Source organism: Erpetoichthys calabaricus, chromosome 7 (assembly GCF_900747795.2).
Source record: "Erpetoichthys calabaricus chromosome 7, fErpCal1.3, whole genome shotgun sequence".
NCBI classification, from domain to species: Eukaryota; Metazoa; Chordata; class Cladistia; order Polypteriformes; family Polypteridae; genus Erpetoichthys; species Erpetoichthys calabaricus.
The window spans coordinates 115,841,691-115,865,784 of record NC_041400.2 but is presented as its reverse complement, the minus strand read 5'-3'; the positions used below and the strand labels follow the sequence as shown (position 1 = coordinate 115,865,784).

Sequence of the window (24,094 nt, the reverse complement as noted above, 5' to 3'; positions counted from 1 at the left end):
AAAAGCCATTTACTCATAGTTTACTCTGACAGGGTGCAAAGTAAACAGCTGTCAAGTCCCACTCGAACATCTCAACTGGTAACCATAAAAAACAAACCGAAACCAAATCATCAAAACAAGCACCCACCCACGAGGGTGTAGTGTCAATCCATGCTGCATATTTTAAATCTGATTTAACAAAACAGCAAGAATAATCTTAAAACTTCAGCAAGAGTTAGGACTACTGTATTTTGAGCATTCTGCGATGAACTTTTAACAGGACACTTGTGTTGTTTGTGATTAACTTGCTCAGAAGCCGACTAGGAATTGTAAAAATACAAAAACTTAAGTGATGTGGAGTTTTAAGAAAAATTAAAATCTGTCCATTTAAATCAAGCCTTTTTTCTTTGCTGCCACTCATTTTGTAAATTTTGCCATTTTTCTTCATAGACAAAATTATATATACACAAAATAAAGTTGACAATATGCTTTAACTCATGTCCCAATACGAGTGCATTAGGAGCCAAGACCCTTATATTTTTACTTTCTCGTATAGGGAAAGTATTGGAATTGTCCAAAAATTCGATTGAGATTTTCATGAATTGACAGTTTAAGACCAAAAATACTTTGAGTTACTGTATGGGTGTGTATGTAAATATGGTAACTTTTTAAATTTTACATACAAGTATGAGGTACAAAATGTAGATTTCTATCAACTTCTGAGTTATTTCCGCTATCCGGAAGTTAGTACGTTTTTATTCATGCAGCTGCAGAGTCCGATTTATTCATCTTTACTTTTATAATAATTGTTTATTAATTTGATTTGATGTTGATGGTTCTTTAATGTACAGTACATAACAAAAATATCAATTCTTAAATATCAAATATACATCCTCATATCCAAGTATATGAGAGGCTAGGGGAGATTTTTAATTTATGAAAATGTCTGACGAAAGAGCCCCCAGGCAACGAAGAACCAAGCACTTGTGACATAAGAGACTCATCAGTATGCACAGCTTGACAGAGAATGGAGAATAATGGTTCAACCCAAGTTCAAGGTGGAATTAGGACAAAATGGGTCAAGGAAAAAGAGTTAGAAAAACCACTACTTGCTTGCTGCTATAAATAATGGGAGCATAAGGTTGTGGGGAAATCACATCACAGATCTATGGCTTAGTTCAGCTGAATGGGTGCTAGAAGTTTGTATTAATGATGTAGTGTCCCCTGACAGAAGAAATGGTAATTAATAAATCTACATGATTGTCTGAATAGTTACCAAGCCTTGTCTGAATAGTTACCAAGCCGGTGCATCCCTTCTTATCAGAAGCAGTATAATCAAGATAAGGTTCCATTAAGATAGCCTTGGAAGGTACACGATGGAGAATTCAGCTTTGTCCAATCAAATTTCCATTCATTTGCACATTTGAGTATGTGGAGGCGCTGCTGTGGAGTATGGCAGGGGCAGAGAGCCCCACTGGTGTCATCAGGAAATGCTCCAGTTGCAGTGCTTACAGCCATTTCCAGCCTGAAGAGCAAGTGAAAATCTTCCTTCAGCTAACAATGTAGGGGGGCTGCTTCTGATGGCCTTCATAACCCAGATACTACAGATTCACAGCTGCAAAATGCAAGAACTGGGATGGATTGTGGTGAGATTCTATGATGGAGAATAAACTCTTTTACTAACTAAACTGCATCCACTCCCAACAGATCACACAGCAGTTTCAGACAAGAACACTCATATCAATTTCAACACCTTGCTCACATCCCTGAGTTTGAATATTTCAGACTGTTCTGTAGACAAACATGGTCACACTTGCTAATTCAGGTTTGGAGGAAGCAACACCTGCCCTAGAAGCGCTGGGTGAAGGTCAGAGAATAGCCCTCGGCAAGGTCACTAGTTCATCACGTAACCCACTCAAAATTGGGGCAATTTGGAATTGTCAATTATGACGACTTGTGCGTTCTTGGGGAGTGGGGAGCACTGCACTCCAAGGAAAACCAACAAAGGCACAGGGAGAATGAGAAAACTCCACAAGGACAACAACAGTAGTTTGAATATAAAGCAGTATCTACACAAATCACTAATAATAATAATAATAATTATAATTCATTACATTTATATAGCGCTTTTCTCAGTACTCAAAGCACTATCCACACAGGGAGGAACCTGGAAGCGAACCCACAATCTTCCACAGTCTCTTTACTGCAAAGCAGAAGCACTACCACTGCGCACTATGCTACAAACTAACTCTTCACCCACATCTCGCTCTCGCAATAGTGGATTCCATTTAGAGGGGAATAAAACTCCCTGTGGAGATCCATAGTAGCCAAAAGATGACCAAAAAAACCCCAAATAACTTGAAAATACAGTAGAAAAGTGGAGTCCAGAAACAAACACCACTCAAGTTTATTTTGAGCACTGTTTATGCGTAAATGTATGTACATGAACATTGTACTGAATTAACTCTTTTAGGGCGGATGTCGACTTTTGTCGACAGGAGGGGTTGAAGGCGGATGTCGACAAAAGTCGACATCCAGGGATAGAGGGCGACAATCAGCTGTTAATGGCGACAAATCTCACTGTCACGTCACAGGCATTCCCTCTGTGCTTGGAGGAATGCTAAACTCGTTGACTCGGCAAATAAACATTGCGTGTGCGTGAGTTGCGAAATGTAAACAGGCAAGATGGCACCGACATGTGAAAAGGCAGCAAAGCAAGTGCAGAAAAGAAAACACTCGCATTATGCGCATTATCGCGGAGTCGGACTCTTGATTTTTCAGAATCGGACTTTATTGGCAGTGATCAGGAGATCGAGCAAGAGAGTTAGAAGCAGGCATCAGCTGATCAGACACCAGCCGATGCCGCGGCAGCGGATCTGCTGCCAGTTGCGTGCCTTCGCGCAGCCGATGCATCTACGGCAAGGTTCGCATGGGATAAATACACAGACATTGATCCGTTGAGAGCTGATCTGGCTACCGGAGTTTACAAGACGGCATGGCATGCTGTTGGACACGACAGATCACCAGCTGCTGTACTTCAGGCTGCTCTCTCCTGATGCTGCTTTTCAGCTACTGTCAGACGAGACAAACAGGTAGGCAGAGATTTTTTTTGAATCGCGGGCTGCGTTTGCATCGCATTCTCGTTTTTCAAAGTGGAAACCCACAACGAAAGACGAGATGAAGCGCGCTGTGGCATTACAAATAGAGATGAGACAGAATTGGTGATATAACTTCAGGGAGCATTGGTCCAAACGTGTTTTGTCCCCTGGTGGCTTAGGTACGTGCTGCTGCAAAGTTTTATTCACTTCTGTAATAAACAGAAGCAAATCCCATGGGGTGAGCCAGGCTATAATGCCATACATAAGGTTCATAAAGTTTCAGAAGATGAAAAGAGGTGACAATACGGTTTTCATGCTGGCAGAAAACTTGGTGGCAGTGGCATGGCATGATGGCAAATGGGTGACTTGTCTCTCTACAGTACACACTAACAATATATGTTAGAAAGTGCAGCAACAGACAATTGAAAAATAGGCACCAAAGCAACACGTATTGTAAGGAGTGCAATGTGGCAATGACTGAAATTGGCTGCTTTGAGCGAGATCAGACTTTGCTGTGTAAAATGTATGTGATATGTATGTGAAATCATAGAGTATGCAGGCTCATACAACATGCAAGACAGTAACATTTGTCAAAAGTAAATATTTTTTGTTGATTTGATATGTTAAACAATTGCTTTGTGTTCTTTTTTAAAAAATGTTAGTTTTTGGAAAAATATTCGGCCCTGGGAGAAAAGAAACAAAAAAACAATTAGCCCTAAAAGAGTTAAGCAAGTGTTTGTAGCACACATTACCCCAAAATAAGGTGTGTATTATTGTTTTGAGATATTACTAGAGAATAAAGTGAAATTAAAATCCTTTATACACATTAGGAGTAATTCCAGCAAAATGAAACTGATGCTGTCAAAACAATCTTCTATTTCTTATACCATAATAGGTATTTGTAATTAATACCTTTTAAAATTCAACAGCACTGATTGACAAGTTTTTAAAAATGCTATATATTTCTAAACAATCGTTTACTCCTGTATCAGAAAAATGCACTAAACTCTCAGTATAGGATGTGCTAGGAAACTGGAGTGGTAACCAAACCAGAGTTTCTCATTACTACAGTATGCACAGACCCACCAAGCCAGGGGTTGAGCTCCAACCTCCTCCTCCTCCTCATGAAGGCCTATGGTCACAACTGACATGCAGTCAGGTAAAGATGGACTAATAAAACACTCTTCAAGCAGCTGTCCAGCAGGTCCAAGGGAAACTGGTTTTAAATTCTGGCTCATATTGTACATCATCTATGCAGGCTTTTGTTTGGGGTAATCTGTTTTTTCTCAGATATCCCTGAAATGCAGGCAAACTAGTCTAGTATGAATAAATGTACAACTGTGCATGCACACGACAGACTGGCAACCAACAAAGGGTTGGTCCCTGCCTCATCTCTAGTGATGCCAGGATACGTACCTACAGGCACACTGCAATGCTAAAGAAGCAGACTGAAAATTAAAATTTAGAGTCAACTAAGGTAACCATCTGCTTATAAATGCATTTATATGCCAATTAAAATACAAGGAAATAAAACTAAATGTCAAAGTAGATACAATGAAAGACAAATTAGAATGAGTGACATTTTAGACCAGTGGCCAACTGAATAGCAAACACACTTAAAAAAGGCATCTGATAATCTTTACAGGCAGTTAGAGTAAATGTGTGTATAGCACTAGTAACATTTGAATACTATACTCACTGGCCACTATTGGGTACACCTGTTCAACTGCTTGTTAAGGCAAATTGAGAATCAGAATGCAGAAGGGGGGGGGGGGGGGGGGGTGAGTTAAATGACTTTGGACATGGCATGGTTGTTGGTGCCAGAGGGTCTTGCCCGAGTATTTCAGAAGTTGATCTGCTGTGGGGTTTACAAATAATGGTCAAAAAAAGGAAAAGATCCAGTAAGCTGTAGCTCTCTGGGCGTAAATGCCTTGTTGATGCCAGAGAAGAATGGCCAGACTAGTTAGAGTTAATAGAAAGCCAACAGCAATTCAAACCACCACTCATTATGTAGAACAGCATCTCTGAATGCACAACACATCAAACCTTGAGTAAGAGAGCTACAGCAGCAAGAGACCACGCTGGGTGCCACTATTGTCATCTACGAACAGGCAACGGAGGCTACAATTCTCACAGGATCACCAAAATTGGACAACAGGAGATTGGAAAAACATTGCCTGGTCTGATAAGTCTTTATTTCTGCAGGAACATTCAGATGAGAGGGTCAGAATTTGGCGTAAACATGAAAACATGGATCCATCCTGCCTTTTATCAACAGTTCTGGCTGGTGGTGGTGGTGTAATGGTGTGGAGGATATTTTCTTGCCACACTTTGGTAGGCTGTGGCATTTAAACGACTCTCAATTGGTACTTAGGGGCCCAGAGCATTGTTCTTGACCTTGTCTATCCCTTTATGACCGCAGTGCGCCCATCTTCTGATGGCTACTTCCAGCAGGATAATGAACCATGTCACAAAGCCCCAATCATCTGAAGCTGGTTTATGAACAGGGCAATGAGTTCACTGTACTCGAATGGAGTGCACAGTCACCAGCTCTCAATCCAAAAGAGCACCTTTGGAATGTGGTGAAAGGAGATTCTCATCAAGGCAGTTTGCTGTCAGGCATATAATTTCCTGACTTCAGAGGAGTTGCAACACTAGCACTTGATAACCATATTGGCTACAGCTACAAAGATTTATCATCAAGGACTAAAAATGTAACCTCCACAATAACCTAGTGTATTAAACCAACTTTTAAAATGGACAATTAGGTACAAGTAAAAAGAGGACAGTGCAATTTAACTTGGTGATAATTAATGCCATGCATTGCATTTATCATTTAAACAGCAGTTAACGGGAATGGACTAAACAAACCAAAAAAAAACCAAAAAAAAACTCAAACTTCATTTTCTATTGCCAGCAGTCCTAAACACTGATGCCCTCCAAAAGAACACACACTCAAAAGACTAAAACGCTGCAAATACTGTAGTTTCTTACTCACTTCAGTTTTTAAACTACAATTTAAACAGGCAATAAATGACTATATGTGGAAATTATACCATTATTACGGGTAATACTAACAAAACAGACCCTTCTCAAGATATTTTAACCAGGGTTTTTCTGGATGGATGATTGTTAAGGAGAGAGAGAGAGAGAGAGAGAGAGAGAGAGAGAGGGCCTTTGTAGGAGGCTTCAGATTCTATTCTTGGCTCTTCTATTGCATTACTCATTCCTCTGGTAACTCCCACACAGAATTACAGCTCAGCTTTAAAAGAACTGAAGACAAGCACCAAAAACAATTAAGAGCTTTAGAAAGAAACTCAGATTCAGCAGCTAATGACAAGACATGTTGTGACAACGTCCTGGAACAGAAACCGTTAGCCTAATTGCACTACAATTTTTATAAGAAGAAATTTCTACTATGCTTTTAATTTAGCAAAAACCAAAAAATCAAAACACATGAGGGGGGAAAAAGTGACAAAAATCTACATTTTAATAGTAGTAGCACAGATTTTTTTCCTCCCCCTTTAGATATACAAAAAAAAAAAATCTTAACATGAAAAACAAATTAAACTGATTATGGAAAGCACAAGAGATTTAAATACGAAAAATCTCCAGCTGGTACAGTAGGATGTGTGTTTAGCTTACCAGTTTGTTCAACCCACTGAAATGCAAAGCACATAAACGTCACACATGATAAAGAAGCAAGTGCAATGATTTTATTGTGGACAGTTCAATTAAGACATTAGCAGAGCTAATATGCTATTGGATGTAAATTAGATGTCACCAAAATAAAGTGCAAAATGACAGTTATTTGGACAATATTCAGCTTATAGTTCTTTCAGCAAGTCCTTGTTTGTTTTCTAAAAAGCCCTTTTTGCCACAAGAACAAAGCTGATGCACAAAACAGGTTTCACATTTTAGAAAACCACTGTAATTTTAATAGTAGTCCACAAAAAAAAAAAAAAAAAAAAAAAAAGTTATGGGTCATCAAGGATTTTGGTTATGAAGCTACAAAAAAAGTGAAATGAACATAAAATTACCCAGTGACAAAAATACTGAGACCACTATCCAACTTTGCCGTTGAAACATAATGCATGGCAAATGCCAAAAACAGTAATTCTGCTTAACAGAATACTGGTTACATGCTGAAGTAATTCCAGATAAACCATTCTGACCGATGCGGTTTACTTGTAAAAATTCTGGTAACTTGCAGCATTTCATTGGGAATAGAGAATAAAATCCTTTAGCATTTCAGATTAAACTTAAGGTTGAGTAGCTTCTTATGCCTTGTATTGTAATCATACCCAAGGAAACCCCAGAAAAATGAGAAAAGCAGCATGAAGGTTGCAGTTATATCACTGTACAAAGCACTTTTGTTTTGTCTGGTGTGAATGATAGCCTAAGTAGGAGCTTTTAATAGTTGCATAAATAAGAAACACAAGAATAATGCGCAAGAAATAAATGTCAATGCCCAAACCCAGTCAGGCATCCCCCCAAAAAATGGAAAGTGTGTCCTCCCCCCACCCAAAAAAATACTATTTTTAGAGCTTAAATGGCAACAAACCAAAGAGCCAGCCACAAGCAAATACTGGAAAGAAGGAGGGCATGTCACAATCGTGTTCGATTTTCAAAGGAGTAAAGAAAAGCGCAAAATGAAAATCAAAATGGGGGAGGGGCAGGGGGCTTAATGGGTGCTGCATAGGAAAAAACAAATTAAAAAAAGGAAAAAAAAAACCTTAACGCAAACACTGAACAGTCACATATTAAAGCCAGTGTGCATAGGAAAAATAATGCACTTACGGTTTTTGCAAACATACAACATACAAGATGCTTTCAAGTAGACAGTGTCAAACTGTTTTGTGCAACCACATTTAAAGGAAATAGGGCACTCCAAAGATTTAACAGAAAAACAAGTTTAAGGAAAAGTGTCAATTTAGCAACACATGTAACAAAAGTATTAAGAAAGAAGCCTTTAGAAAGAAATTCCAAAAAGCCTATTTGCTTCCTATTGAAACAAAACATAACCCAAACTGGGAACTGTTAAGATGTGTTTAAATTATTACCGATCTGGTATGGGCTACAGGGACTTGATATTTAAAATAAAAAAGGGGGAAAAAAAGAATAAAAAGCACATTTACATTTGCCATGTCTTTGATATTCGTGCATTCTCATCTATGTTCAGACACAAGTAGGAGAAACAACTTAAAACATACTAAAGACATTCTGCTCAAAACTAGAGCTATTTTAGCAAAGGCTCACATTGTCCAGTCTCCTTTTCCAAACACTTGGCTCAAAACACTGTCATCTGTGTAGTATTACAAAGGCCTCCAGTTTCTGAGGGATTTGCCCTCTGTAAAAAAGGTTGTGCTTAACTATGACCCTTGCAGCCAGACACTGCAAAGTGGTGTGGTTGATGGGCTGGATCAGGTTCTTGGCCACTTCCTTCTCATCCAAAAGATCACAAGCAGTCTGCTTAAAGGAATTTGTGCTGTCAAAATGTGCACCAGATGCTATCAACAGATTCATAATGTCAGGTTGGTTGTTAAATGCAGCAACATGCAAGGGACTATTGTTGTCATCATCTCTGCAGTTAACATCAGCTCCACACTCTAGCAGGATAGAAGTGACCTGAAAAGAAGGAAATTTGCAGACAGGGTATCGTCCCACACAGGTGGTGTTCCTATCCACTGCAAGGTGTAAAGGGCTATAGCCATTCTTCCCACTTGGCCGTAGTTTGAGAAACCTATAAATGGTCTCTTTCTTAAAATGATCCTGTTCATTGGTGCATGCCACCTTTTCCAGCAAACAGATTAAGTGCAAGATGATTGATAAAGCTTTGCTGAGCTGGGCTGGATCCAAGACAGTCAGGGTGTGTTTGACAGCACGTTCGATTTCCAGTACACTCTTGCACAAGATGCCCATGAGGTCATCAAAGGAAACAGATGTTCCAAGGAGTCCCTTGGCTCGATCTTGTAACATGAAGGAGAAAAGCTCTGCAAAGGAAAGCAAACTGCTAGCCGTCATTGGGCTCAGGGGGTCTAGGTTGCATTGTTGCATGTCCAAAGCATACTTCCAAAGGTTGATGCATCTCTCAAAATTGCCAGAATCTGCGTACACTGCTCCCCTGTAGCGGATATAGTAGGATGTGTCTGGGTGGGATGGACCCAGGATTCTCTCTCTAATAAGCAAAGCTTGCATCCTCATCTCATCTGGATCAGCAATCAGATTATCTAGCTCATCAATACTGTTTACTTCTTTGGCATAATCATATGCCATAATCAATTGTTTTGGCTCAGGTTTAAGAAGGACATTACTACTGTCACTGTACCTCATTTCCATGGCCCTTTTCCAATATTTTAAGGCACCAAGAAGATCCCTCTTTTTGTCCACAAATGTAGCCCCCAGCAGCTCCAAAGCATTGATTCTTTCCATTTTACTTGTCTGTGGATGTTGTGTAAGGAAGTCCACAATGTTTGTGTGACCAGTCACACTGGCAGAAAGCAGAGGTGTCATACCATAGCCATCTTTTTCCATTTTAGCGCAGTACTTCAAAAGCATTTTCATGATTTCCAGGCTCCCTGATTCTGCGCAATCATGCAAAGCCGTGTTACCTGCAAAAGAGAGAGAAATGTGTTTGGTATAAATTTTAGAAAAACATAGCTGAATCTTTGATTGTTGTATAGAGTGAAAGGTGAATAGCACAGGTTTCTTTGATAGGTTTTAAATTTTCCCAGGTGACCCCAAAATTATAAAAGAAAATGCATATTCAGGAACTCAAAGAATTGCAGTTGGATACCCTACTGTAAACCAAATATCCTGGACAAAAACCTTCTCCAGAGTGCTAAGGACCTCAGACTGAGCCGAAGGTTTACCTTCCAACAAGACATGACCCTAAGCACACAGCTAAAATAATGAAGGAGTGGCTTCACAACAACTGTGACTGTTCTTGAATGGCCCAGCCAGAGCCCTGACTTAAACCCAATTGAGCATCTCTGGAGAGACCTAAAAATGTCTGTCCACCAACGTTTACCATCCAACCTGACAGAACTGGAGAGGATCTGCAAGGAGGAATGGCAGAGGATCCCCAAATCCAGGTGTGAAAAACTTGTTGCACCTTTCCCAAGACGACTCATGGCTGTATTAGCTCAAAAGAGTGCTTCTACTAAATACTGAGCAAAGGGTCTGAATACTTAGGACCATGTGATATTTCAGTTTTTCTTTTTTAATAAATCTGCAACAATTTCAAAAATTCTTTTTTTTTGTCTGTCAATATGGGGTGCTGTGTATACATTAATGAGGAAAAAAATTAATTTAAATGATTTTAGCAAATGGCTGCAATATAACAAAGAGTGAAAAACTGAAGGGGGTCTGAATACTTTCTGTACCCACTGTAAATGTCAGGATTTATTAAAGAAAATTTGAGGGGGGGGGGGGTAGGAGTATATTTACAGCAACTCTGACCCCTGCATATATATGTTTCAGAAGGACTGGGAAATGACACCCTTGATCAAGAAGGGTAATGTGGCAAAACCAGCTAAACAACTTGCACATATACTATATAATAATTCAGATCACTAAGCCATTATTATAATGTGTGTTGGTGTGACACAAACATATTACATCTTACAAGTGATGAATATGATGTACAGACTGTTTTAGTATTAGCCGTCTTTAAAGGGAACTAAGCATTTGCATTGAAGAACTTTTTGGGTTGTCCATTCATACTGGTCACCTGTTGTCACTTCTGAGGGAAGTGGCTGACAAGTCAACAGTGCCTCAGCTAAGCTTCATTCCATCATGCTTGCTGTGCTGGAACCCATTAATCAACCAGTGAGGTGCTAGATCCACTTTTCATATGGTGTGGGTGCATGTGGCAAAAAAGTATGCAATTGTGGTACAGAATATGTACAAGGGAAGTGCGACTGTCGTGAGGTCTGCAGTAGGAGTGACGGATGCATTCAATGTAGAGGTGGGATTAAATCAGGGATCATTTTGGAGTCCTTTCTTATTTGTAACGGTGATGGACAGGTTGACAGATGAGATTAGACAAGAGTCCCTGTGGACTATAATGTTTGTGGACGATATTGTGATCTGTAGCGATAGTAGGGAGCAGGTTGAGGAGACCCTGGAGAGGTGGAGATATGCTCTAGAGAGGAGAGAAATGAAGGTCAGTAGGAACAAGACAGAATACGTGTGTGTGTGTGTGTGTGTGTGTGTATGTATGAATGCGAGGGAGGTCAGTGGAATGGTGAGTGCAGGGAGTTGAGTTGGCAAAGGTGGAGGAGTTTAAATATTTGGGATCAACAGTACAGAGTAACAGGGGCTTGTGGAAGAGAGGTGAAAAAGAATGCAGGCAGGGTGGAGAAGAGTGTCAGGAGTGATTTGTGACAGATGGGTACCAGCAAGAGTGAAAGGGATGGTCTACAAGACGGTAGTGAAACCAGCTATGTTATATGGGTTGGAGACGGTGACACTGACCAAAAAAACAGGAGACAGAGCTGAAGGTGGCAGAGTTAAAGATGTTAAGATTTGCACTGGGTGTGACAAGGATGGACAGGATTAGAAACTAGTACAATAGAGGGTCAGCTCAAGTTGGACAACAAAGTCAGAGAGGAAAGATGTGTTGGTTTGGACATGTGCGGAGGAGAGATGCTCGGTATATTGGGAGAAGGATGTTAAGTAAGGAGCTGTCAGGTGTGAGGAAAAGAGAAAGGTCTAAGAAGTTTATGGATGTGGTGAGGGGACATGAAGGGGGTGCGAGTAACAGAGCAAGATGCAGAGGACAAGAAGATATGGAGAAAGATGATGCGCTGTGGCAACCCCTAACGGAAGCAGCCAAAATAAAGCAGCATATAAGAAGAATATAATAAAATAGACTTATTTCATATAAGTGATTAGGGTGTAAACCAACAAACCACCAGAGTAAATGTATGCATTGACTGACATTGTATGTAAATTCAATAGTTTAGAAAATGAACCTCTATCCTTTGTTTCTCTGACCATTCTCATCATGTTGTAACAGACTTTTGTAAAGAATGCCCCCTACTCAACTTGGTGCTGCAAGTGAAATAAATGACAGATGGATAAAGCTTTTCTCTTTCTTGATGACGGACCAAAAAAAAGTTTTATCAGACTTGTCTTGTTAGAGGATAAGTTTCATTCATTCTTTAATTAGCATGATTTCTACAACAGAACACACAAAGCAAATACCACAAAAAAGTTGTCAAAAACACAGGAATCTTTTTATTTTACATTAATTTCAAATACTTATTTCACCAGGCTCCACAAAAAAGAACACAGAAGAACTCATCTTAACAAAGACAATATAGGTTAGTCAGCATTCCATACTGCATTTTAATCCCAAAACTCTTAAAGACGATAACTAGTGGAATACAGAATGATTTGCTGCAGCAGCAGGTTCAGAAAGTCTATGTACTGGACAGAAGTCCAGTTCATTTCTCAATAGCTAAAACCTTCATCACAAACACAGAAACTCACAACGGCCAACAGAAAAAGAAACAGCATACAAAGACAAAAGCAGTGTTAAAAAGCCAGATGATACTACTGTACAACTGGCTAAAATGCATGAAACTATGAAGGAGTGGGGGATCACATCTTCATGTTGCTAAATTCACTTATTAAATGTTTACTTTAAAATCTATTTAAGAGTAAAAAAGAAAAAAAAAAAAAAAAAATTAATCAAAGGAAACTTCCCTGCACACAATGTACCTTATATTCTGCAGCTAGGCCTTAGGTGTGCAGTCTGTTTCCATGGAAACATAGAACAAGGACTCAAATTTCCTTGTAAAGAGTTTCATTTAAGCTTTGCCCAAGTAAGATTAGTATGCTTTTAATGAACTCAGTTGATAAAGTGAAAATATGAGCGCATCATGATTGGAGGAGTGGTTTAATAGGTTGTCATGGATACACTGGGGAGGAGAATAGGTCCAAGTTCTAGTATGAAGTTAAAATAGCAACTGTAGCTAGTAATAAAAAGACGGTTTCATAACAGAGGGTTTCTAATATCACATTGAGACTTTGGACCTGGCCCCATTTAAAAAGGCTAAAAGACACAGAAACAATGTAACAATCTTTATTAAAAGCACAAAAAGGATAATTCAAATCAGATTATCAATTTCCACTCTAATTCTGGAGAGACAATTAATGGCCACAGAGAGCAACAAAGTATTCAGATTTTCATGGAAAAGTGCTTACATAGCCTACTTCACAAATTTATCCAAATCCCTTGCTAAATTAAACATTCTGTTAACTCATTGTAGTGTGCTGCGGATTAAGAATTTTTCAGCAGTGTTTAGTTTAAATTTCGAATACACTGAAAGACATACAATTTAGCAATTTTTCATTAAAGACAAGAGAGGTGAAAAAGAGTGCAGGCAGGGTGGAATGGGTGGAGAAGAGTGTCAGGAGTAACTTGTTACAGATGGGTATCAGCAAAAGTGAAAGGTCTACAGGACGGTAGTGAGACCAGCTATGTTATATGGGTTGGAGACGGTGGCACTGACCAGAAAGCAGGAGACTGGAGGTAGCAGAATTAAAGATGCTAAGATTTGCACTGGGTGTGACGAGGATGGATAGGATTAGAAATGAGTACATTAGAGGGTCAGCTCAAGTTGGACGATTGGGAGACAAAGTCAGAGAGGTGAGATTGTGTTGGTTTGGACATGTGCAGAGGAGAGATACTGGATATATTGGGAGAAGGATGCTAAGGATAGAGCTGCCAAGGAAGAGGAAAAGAGGAATTCCTAAGCGAAGGTTTATGGATTTGGTGAGAGAGCACATGCAGGTGATGGGTGTAACAGAGCAAGATGCAGAGAACAGAAAGATATGGAAGAAGATGATCCGCTGTTGCAACCCCTAACGGGAACAGCCAAAAAAAGAAGACGACAAAGTCATCAAACATCTAAAATGTATTTAGCGGCCTTGTTGTTAAACTGTTTACAATACTGAAGTTCTACTGAAGTTAGTAACAAAACAATGGCAGATGTGAATGAAAATCTACCCCCGTTTGTGACTGTGACCAGGAAAGGAAATGTTTATGAAAGTTTTGCAAGTAGTATGCACTAAGGGAGTAATATACGGCTGCTTAAGTCAAAAAACGTAGCAACACTAGAAAAAGCACATGAGAATGACCATGTAGATGCAAAGAGTGTTGTCAATATTTTCTTAACAATTTTGATATTTGCAGAGGCAACAGGTGTGTTGAGAAGAAAACAGACAATGGTGGTTTGGGCATGAAGCAAAAGGCAGAGGATGACCAGAGCAAAGAAGGACTAAGATGGAGGAGGAGAACAGGTGACCCAGAGGAAGACTGAAGAAGTTGTGGCTTAAGGTAGCACTAGATAAGACAATAGGTCTTACTCTAAAAGATGTCTGTGGAAAACGATTAGGGTAGCAATTGGCGAACCTAGCTAAACCCAAAATAGGTCGTTATATTAAAAAACAAAATTAGTTTTGAGATGTGTGTATAGGGCTGAAAATACAATTCTAGCAACTGTGAGTTTACACACTGCAGGTGCTGGTCATAAAATTAGAATATCATGACAAAGTTGATTTATTTCAGTAATTCCATTCAAAAAGTGAAACTTGTATATTAGATTCATTCATTACACACAGACTGATGTATTTCAAATGTTTATTTCTTTTAATGTTGATAATTATAACTGACAACTAATGAAAGTCCCAAATTCAGTATCTCGGAAAATTAGAATATTGTGAAAAGGTTCAATATTGAAGACACCCGGTGTCACACTCTAATCAGCTAATTAACTCAAAACACCTGCAAAAGCCTTTAAATGTTCTCTCAGTCTAGTTCTGTAGGCTACACAATCATGGGGAAGACTGCTGACTTGACAGTTGTCCAAAAGACAACCATTGACACCTTGCACAAGGAGGGCAAGACACAAAAGGTCATTGCTAAAGAGGCTGGCTGTTCACAGAGCTCTGTGTCCAAGCACACTAATAGAGAGGCGAAGGGAAGGACAAGATGTGGTAGAAAAAAAGTGTACAAGCAATAGGGATAACCGCACCCTGGAGAGGATTGTGAAACAAAACCCATTCAAAAATGTGGGGGAGATTCACAAAGAATGTACTGCAGCTGGAGTCAGTGCTTCAAGAACCACCACACACAGACGTATGTAAGACATGGGTTTCAGCTGTCACATTCCTTGTGTCAAGCCACTCTTGAACAAGAGACAGTGTCAGAAGCGTCTCGCCTGGGCTAAAGACAAAAAGGACTGAACTGCTGCTGAGTGGTCCAAAGTTATGTTGTCTGATGAAAGTAAATTTTGCATTTCCTTTGGAATTCAAGGTCCCAGAGTCTGGAGGAAGAGAGGAGAGGCACAGAATCCATGTTGCGTGAGGTCCAGTGTAAAGTTTCCACAGTCAGTGATGGTTTGGGGTTCCATGTCATCTGCTGGTGTTGGTCCATTGTGTTTTCTGAGGTCCAAGGTCAACGCAGCCGTCTACCAGGAAGTTTTAGAGCACTTCATGCTTCCTGCTACTGACGAACTTTATGGAGATGCAGATTTCATTTTCCAACAGGACCTGGCTCCTGCACACAGTGCCAAAGCTACCAGTACCTGGTTTAAGGACCATGGTATCCCTGTTCTTGATTGGCCAGAAAACTCGCCTGACCTTAACCCCATAGAAAATCTATGGGGTATTGTGAAGAGGAAGATGCAATACGCCAGACCCAACAATTCAGAAGAGCTGAAGGCCACTATCAGAGCAACATGGGCTCTCATAACACCTGAGCAGTGCCACAGACTGATCGACTCCATGCCACACAGCATTGCTGCAGTAATCCAGGCCAAAGGAGCCCCAACTAAATATTGAGTGCTGTACATGCTCATACCTTTCAGTTGGCCAACATTTCTAAAAATCCTTTTTTTGCATTGGTCTTAATTGATATTCTAATTTTGAGATACTGAATTTGGGACTTTCATTAGTTGTCAGTTATAATCATCAACATTAAAAGAAATAAACATTTGAAATACATCAGTCTGTGTGTAATGAATGAATCTAATATACAAGTTTCACTTTTTGAATGGAATTACTGAAATAAAATCAACTTTGTCATGATATTCTAATTTTATGACCAGCACCTGCTACATGATATCAGAATCACAATTACTTATACTAGAAAAAAGTCCCTTAAAAAAAAAAAAAAAAAAAAAAAAAAAAATTATATATATATATATATATATATATATATATATATTCCCAAAACTAGCACTACCCCTGTTTGGTTTCGGTTTCTGAAAAAAGACCTATTGACAAGTTCCTTTTTTCACCACAGCTTCAATCCTACCATAACACACTGCTCCATTCACTACGGGTGTGAAACAGATGGGTTATGGTGGCACCTAAACAATTTCTTTCTCACCCTCATCCAGAATAGCAACATGATTTCTTCATCTGCCCAGTTTTGACACTTTCCAACTAGCTAACCTTACAAAAAACAGTCTCCTACGACTGACTCACTCATCAAGGTCATCAACAAAAGCATGATGGTGCCATGCTATGATGCACAGAAAGCTGTTACTGCCAAAAATGTGGGTTTGCAGAAGACACCAGCACCTTCACATACAGCCCTGACTATGAACCACTACATTGCTATGTTGTGATTGTTTACACCTTGGTTGCATGTTACTTGACCAACCCCACTGAGAGGAAGTGCTCCCTGTCACTGAAAAGGTTTTCTTTAAATCAGTTTATACAATTATGGTATACATTCAAGCTTTGTGCAAGCACATGACTCATAATTTAAGAGAGACAAAAAAAGAGGTTATAATTAAAATGACTATGAACTATGCAATAAGAATGTACATATTATGACAATTTACTTAATGATCATTTGATACTGTACTTTTCTAAAAGTTCTTCTGACTTTGAATTCAGGTATTTAATATAGTCTGAACTATGAGAACAGAACCTCTGGTTTGAGGGGAAAAAACCCTATCACACAGGAATATGCAATACCGGACTTTTGTAAATAAATGGAATACCATTAAATAATTTCCTAGTTTACAGCTTCCTAAATGGGATATTTGAAAGAAGTCAATTCTACCTTTAGATAGATAGATAATTTCCCCATGGGATTAATAAAGTAATTAATTAACCCAAATATTTTATAAAAGCTGGCTAATTTCTTTTCTCAACGTGATCCATACTTTAACAAAAGACACATAGCAAGTCAAGTCAAAATAGCAATTTAAGACTGAGTATTTACTTCTGAGTAATAAAAACAAAAACATCCCTAGTTTTGTTTAAGGCATGGCAGACCCTTTGAAGGGAAGGTTGGAGACCTTTAGTTACTTTGCAAAAATACGTTTTACATGCTAAAGAAATGTAGCAATTTACAGTACATATTTAAATTGAGTTGGACTCAGCAGTAAACATTTACATTATTCTCTACTTTTAATGTGTGTTCTTCCTAAAGCCATCTGGTGTTGAACTCAGAGATGAAGATACCCAGAAGAAAAACTTAAAACAGGATACAAAACTACTTAAAACATTCAGGTTTATGTCACCTTTGCCCCATGTAAATGCACTCATTCAGATGGATTAATCTATGCTGCAAAATTGTACTATAGGGTCTGTTTTTGAGGAAGTGTCCTTTTATAAAAACTATACCTAAATTGAAGAAATAGTAAATGGCAAGTCAGTGCAGATTCACATCTTTAACAACCAAAAACTAAACAAGCTACCCAGAAACACATACACAGTCTCAATTACCAGAGTTTCCCCCCCCCCCCCCAAAGAGAAAACAAGCAGAGTGGACACTTGTAGGCTCGTCTTTTTGTCAAAATTTTCTTAATTTTGATATTTGCGTTTCACTGTATTCTTGTTTGCTCCTAAGCATACCTTGCAATGCAGGCAGCAATGTGCACAATTAAGCAACACTATAATACATTACCTAAAGAAAAACATGCCTTATCACTAATTCTCTTGCATTTAGGTCCTGCTTCAGATTTTCCTTCTCTACTCCAAATAAGACTGGAATCATAAACCTATAATTTACTTTATTGATGACAGCAATCAGAGCCAAGGAGTGTCCAACATTCTGACTACCTTAATTATGACCGACTAACTTGGGTTCTCAGTCACTGAGGGCTATTTTCATTCCAATCAATTTCCCCTGTTAATGAAACATTAAGTATGTAGTGGGCCACATACGGGATTTTATTGTGTGTATGAATGTTGAGCGATAAATGTGAACAACACTGGTGGCGCCAATTCCTGTTTGTATATTGGGGTCTGCGCCTTTAAACAGATTTGTACTGATGCGGGGGGCTTGTGGGATTTGTAGTTTGTATATACTGTACCGATAAAACCGGAAAAGAAGAATTTGGCGGGACTTTTTGATTGTACCATTTTCCGATCAACTTCATCATCAGCAGCTCCTAAACCTTTTGTTAACTTGGCATTCGAAGTAGAGAAGGAGAGTGCTTGGCCACCAGAACTAAGGATGGCAATGGGCTCTTTTCCCTCCCAATCCAGTCTAATGACGCTCTCTGAGAAGAGGCATGCCGCCGAAGACTATTAATTTGGACTCTGTTGGTAGGACTATATTCACTATCCAAGTTCCAGGAAGTAGTTTATTAAAAGGGAGTATTCCATGACATCTTTCCATCTTTTAACCATGGTTTACTTTTCCAGAACCACTTGCATCACCTAAAGACTTTTTCCTGGACTGTAAATATCGTCATATGGGGGTTTGTTCATGGTGTTTAGGACTTTATCATTTTTCTTTACCGTGTTTGTAAGTAGTTATTATAGTAAATAAGGAATATTTATATATTTGTTTGTTGGATGTGTTTAATCTATATGGGCATTTTCCTGGGGTGTTAATATTTGGGTGTCAGGGTGGAAATACTGTAGGGCTTAGGCGTTGTCCCGATTCTATCCATCCCTTTCCTACATAAATCTGGTGGCAACCTCCATGCTTGCTAGAAGCTGGGGGTGCGCTACACATATATGGCTTGTTAGAATTATCATTCTGTCACAAGTCATTTCCTAAACCGATTCTTTTCACGGACCCCCCTTTCTAAATACTTGTGAAGCAATGCAATTCAATATTTTATTGATCTTGATTTTTCTTCTTTTCATGTTTTTTATTGTGACAGATATTGTAAGAAACACACAGATGCAAATGAGAGCCAAGTTAGACTAGCCAACCTTTGGCAAGCATGGCATCTCATTATAATTTGGCTGCTAATTAAAGCAACCAAAATTAAAGTCAGTTAAAATCAAGGCAAAATAGTAATGTATGTTCCATTATTGTTAGTAATGGAAAAAGTGACTGGAAGGAAGACCTACAGCCACTGCGAGGCTCTAGGAACTGAGATGGACAACCCCACTGGGTAACACTATAGCCATAAAAGCATGCAGATTGTTAGCAAAAGACACTCACTTGGCAGAAAGAGTCCTACTATTTGACAAAAACTACATTCCCAAATGCCATTACATAGCCACCACCAGGTCGTATCACAAACACAATGTAGAAAGTATCCATCAATTCCTGATGTTTGATATCTTCTGACCTTACCACCTTCATGCCACAACAAAAAATCAAGGTTCTTAAACCCAGGTGACACCTTTTACAGTCTTCAATATGCCCAATGTACTTTTATCATTCTGTTCTAATCTCATCTTCTTATCTGGCCTCTGCTGCAACCAATTAATTTGAAGGTGTTATGCATTCAGAAATGCCCTTCAGCACTCCACATTCACCCCCACGAAATTGTTGCAAAGAGCTGTTACTAATTTATTTCCTTTCTCTTGGCTTGATTGAATGAGGCCAACTTCTCGTTAACCAGGTATTTTTGCCTACTTTGCCTTTTTTCCACTCTTCTTGCACTATTCTGTGTAAATTGTGCACAAAAATCCCAAGAGGATAACTGTGTCTGAACATGCCTATCACCAATCATCACATAAAAGGTCACTTGAATCAAACATCTATCTCCTTCTGATATTCAGATGAACCACCTCTTGGATTATGCCTGGATGTTGTGGTAGATTTACAATATACGGTACATACAGAGTTGTACAAAACAGCAGTTGTACACTAACTTGCTAATTTATTGGGTACATCACATCATGTGACTCAGTCCTAGACACCATAAAAAAAGTTTTCTAATTTTGTAACAAAACCACTACCCAGTTAGTGGCAACTGCAGAATGTTTGGTATTTTAAAAATATACAGAAAAACAAAATCACTATAAATATGTAAAAAAGTTAAAACTTTTCATATTTTATAAATACTAATATGACAACTATTTAATCAGTAGTGCAGCCACTTCATATTTAAACTGCAGTCTAACCTACTACTTGAAGGTTAAAAATATTACACAGGAGATAACCTCTGAACACATATGTACACAGGTGCTATTACTTCATAGTGGTGCATTATTCACTTGTAGGTAAGTGACAGAAAATTGCTGCTCATCTTACATTAACAAACGAGTGTTAAGCAGTGTGAAAAGTTTTTGACTAAAAATCAGATACTTCATCTGAAAAGCAGGAATGCCAATGATTTAATATGTTCTATTCCTTGTCCAAACAATAATTATCTTTAACATTAAGTATACAACAATGGGAGGTTAAGCTACGATACTGGCTAAAATGGCATTACACCCGACCCTCACTCTTTATGTTGCAGGTAGTGTGGCTGCAAGAAGGCTCCATATCCCCATTTCATGCTAAGCCTGACCAGTATTATGTGGGATGAATGACCACCAGGCGCAATACCATCACTGGGTCTGTCTCCACAGATGAGACTCTGTAACTTTATATATAATAAAAAAAAAAAAAAAAAAAAAAAAAAAAAAAAAACACACCACACAGGCGAGGTACACCATCAGAAGGGTCATTGTGAACCATATTCTGACTGACCTTTCAACCTAAACCAGATGCAGCCTACCAGGAGCACAAAGCTCCAGATGACTAAACTGAGCATACCTCAGGTACATAGGCCCCAACAACCATAGCAAGGTGATGGTACAGGGTGTGGGGAGCATTACATAAATTATTAATTAGTAGTATTCTACATATTCCCCATAGGAAGGCCACTTCAAATAATCCTCAGTGCATGAGAATTTCATTACAAAAGTGGTTGGGTTTTTTTCCCCACTATGTAAAACACAGATGGTGTCCCACAGCAGCACAGTTTCAATGCATGAACAACTGCAGAGTAAATGCTCTGGAATTATAGCACTTTATATTAACCATTTGACAATGGTTCTTTTAGCAATGAGATGTTGGTTATCTCAAAAAAATGAATGCTACTAAGGAGCATTGGAACGAAAGTTAGAGCTACAGCACTTTGAGTAACTGAAATATAGTTGGCACAGGTTCCTCATTGTAGCTGCAGAATAGAGTTAAGAGTATTGGGTAATTTTAGGATTTGAAGGCTCAGACATGGCACAATACTATGAAAATGTGGGTTGGATTTAGAAAAAATGTAATACAACAAAAATGCATTGGTGTTTTCTGTTAAGACATTTTTCTGCATTCCAAGTGACATAACAGCAAATCAACATGGCCACATGCAGTTTTTAAAAACTCTTATGGGGGGTTGTTGAGAAAGAGAAAGAAATGCAATTCACCCTCTTCTCTAGGAATATATTGTATATTTGGCTACTAGCATCCTTAAAGACAAACACTACCTTGTTACTGCAAAGACAAAAATTAGCAACGGTGAAAAATCTAATTGATAATCCATGGCATTTTAAAACGGAAATGTGAGCATTTTTTGGTGTCATTAACTAGAGGCAAAAAAAATAAAAAAATAAAAAGATTTAAACAGCTGCAAAATAGACAGCCAAGTAAGGCTCAGCATCATAAACATTGTGTTTAATCATTTATGAACTGTTGGAAATGCAGGGCTGGATTTCAAAAGATTTGCAGTTTATTGAACTTTAAAACTTGTTTGAATACAGCATTTTTTATGTTTACCTCAGAACATTATTTTGAATTTAGTTTTACTTTGTAAGTTTACTGTTTGAAAAGTTGTTAATAAATTAATGTTGAAAATTTTAAAAAGAGGTTTCTTAATATTTAAAATATACAACTCATGAACAAAGGCAAACATTCATCACAGCCACCCCCACTTCATATACAAGCAATAATTTTCATCTTAGGTGAATATTAGAACAATTAATCAGCTAGCTAATTATCCAATTATTCCTTTGTTGCAGCCATAATTGTAAATATTCAGAATCAATACTTTCAGTATACTTAGTTTTACAGGGAATTATTTACTTTATCACTAAGGCCGCTTGCCACTGGTTACATTTACCTGCAAATCGGTGTCTTAACTACTAAATGGTCCGAGTTTAGATTACCTCGAGTATTGGTATGGTTTGCATACCAGGCCTTCCAGTATTGTAAATCTAGGCTTTAATTTCTAATCATGTCTTGTCTTATCATATCATTTTCTCTTCCTGGGACAGAATTACAGCGCAGCATACGGCATGTTAAACTTGTGCCAAAACATAGTGTCTAAACCTCAACCTTAAACTTAACATAATAGCCGTCACTAATATTTAGATTCCTTTACAAAAAAGCTCAAGTCAGGCATGGAACAAACATGTTGTATAAAGAGACATCCATGCATACATCTTCCTAACCCAGTTATCCATGGCAGGGTCACGGCAGATGGAGCATATCCTAGCAACCGTTGGGCACATATGCCTGGACGGCAAACCTAATTAATATTAGAACGTAGTAGCTTTTTGATTCACTTTGGTTTTAAGATCAATTTTCTTGAAAATACAAATCAGCTTTCACATGACAACCGAGTACACTAAAAGATAAAACAAAAAGTCTAATAATAAAAGGTCCTTTATTTTGTTTACCAGACACTATAATAGTATGTCCAATTAATGCTTATTAAAAGGACATTATAATAGTGGGCATGTACTTTCACCCTATTTTAAACAAAATTGGCAAAAGCACCAGTTAAACACAAATTGTGAATTATATGATCATTATCCGATTTCTTTCTAATCAATATGGAATAAAACACATAAAAATGAGTTTGAACCATTTCGAGTTTGAGAGTAGTTTAGTGATCTGTAGATACTGCACTGCAATTCATTGTGGTTACTACATAAGGCTACTTTATACAGGCATACTCTGGCAGGGTGTCTGGGCTCTCCCTTAAAGATAGGGTGAGAAGCTCGGTCATCCGGGAGGGGCTCAGAGTAGAGCCGCTGCTCCTCCGCATCGAGAGGAGTCAGATGAGGTGGCTCGGGCATCTGATCAGGATGCCTCCTGGACGCCTCCCTGGTGAGGTGTTCCGAGCACGTCTAACCAGGAGGAGGCCCCGGGGAAGACCCAGGACACGTTGGAGGGACTGTCTCTCGACTGGCCTGGGAACGCCTTGGGATTCTAGCTCTTCCGGGAGAAGAAGTGGCCGGGGAGAGGGAAGTCTGGGCATCTCTGCTCAAGCTGCTGCCCCGAGACCCGACCTCGGATAAGCGGGAGACAATGAATGGATGGATGGACTCTGGCACTAAACTTTAAAACTAGTTGGCAAGTGTAATCTCTACCTTGAGCATTGGAAAGGCACAACACAAAATTATTATTACCTCTTCACAATGTGGAACAATTATCAATTTAACCTAGATGTGCCCAAATTGTGTAAAACAAAACCACAACCGTACTATGGCATTTGGAATAAAAATGTCAACCAAATACACGAAGAGCGTCGGATCTAAGACACGCTTAGACTAACCCTTTTCATATGCAAACTGCTGCTTAAGGTACAGCACCATATAAAAATGCAAATATTGAATTTTGTCAATTTTAAAAGTTATGACAGACTTGAGAAAAATCCATGAGCAAAGTGTAGATGGAGCATGTTTTGAAACCCAGATCACTATAGGAGAGGATTTTAACAAAAACAGCACACCTAGGCTGAAAATTTCAATTAAACATTTAAGCACAAGTGTTAAGAATTTCACATAACCAGTTGTGTGTAGCACGTAGG

General features: G+C 38.7%; 1 protein-coding gene across 1 annotated transcript in view; it reads right to left on the bottom strand.

The window, feature by feature from the left end:
- Positions 1 to 6,771: 6,771 nt before the first annotated feature.
- fem1c (fem-1 homolog c) overlaps positions 6,772 to 24,094 on the bottom strand; it is a 29,924-nt gene continuing 12,601 nt past the window's right edge. The window contains exon 2 of the mRNA XM_028805272.2: positions 6,772 to 9,688. Coding sequence (XP_028661105.1) covers positions 8,379 to 9,688 — 1,310 coding nt within the window. The 3' untranslated portion in view covers positions 6,772 to 8,378. The remainder of the gene's footprint in view (positions 9,689 to 24,094) is intronic.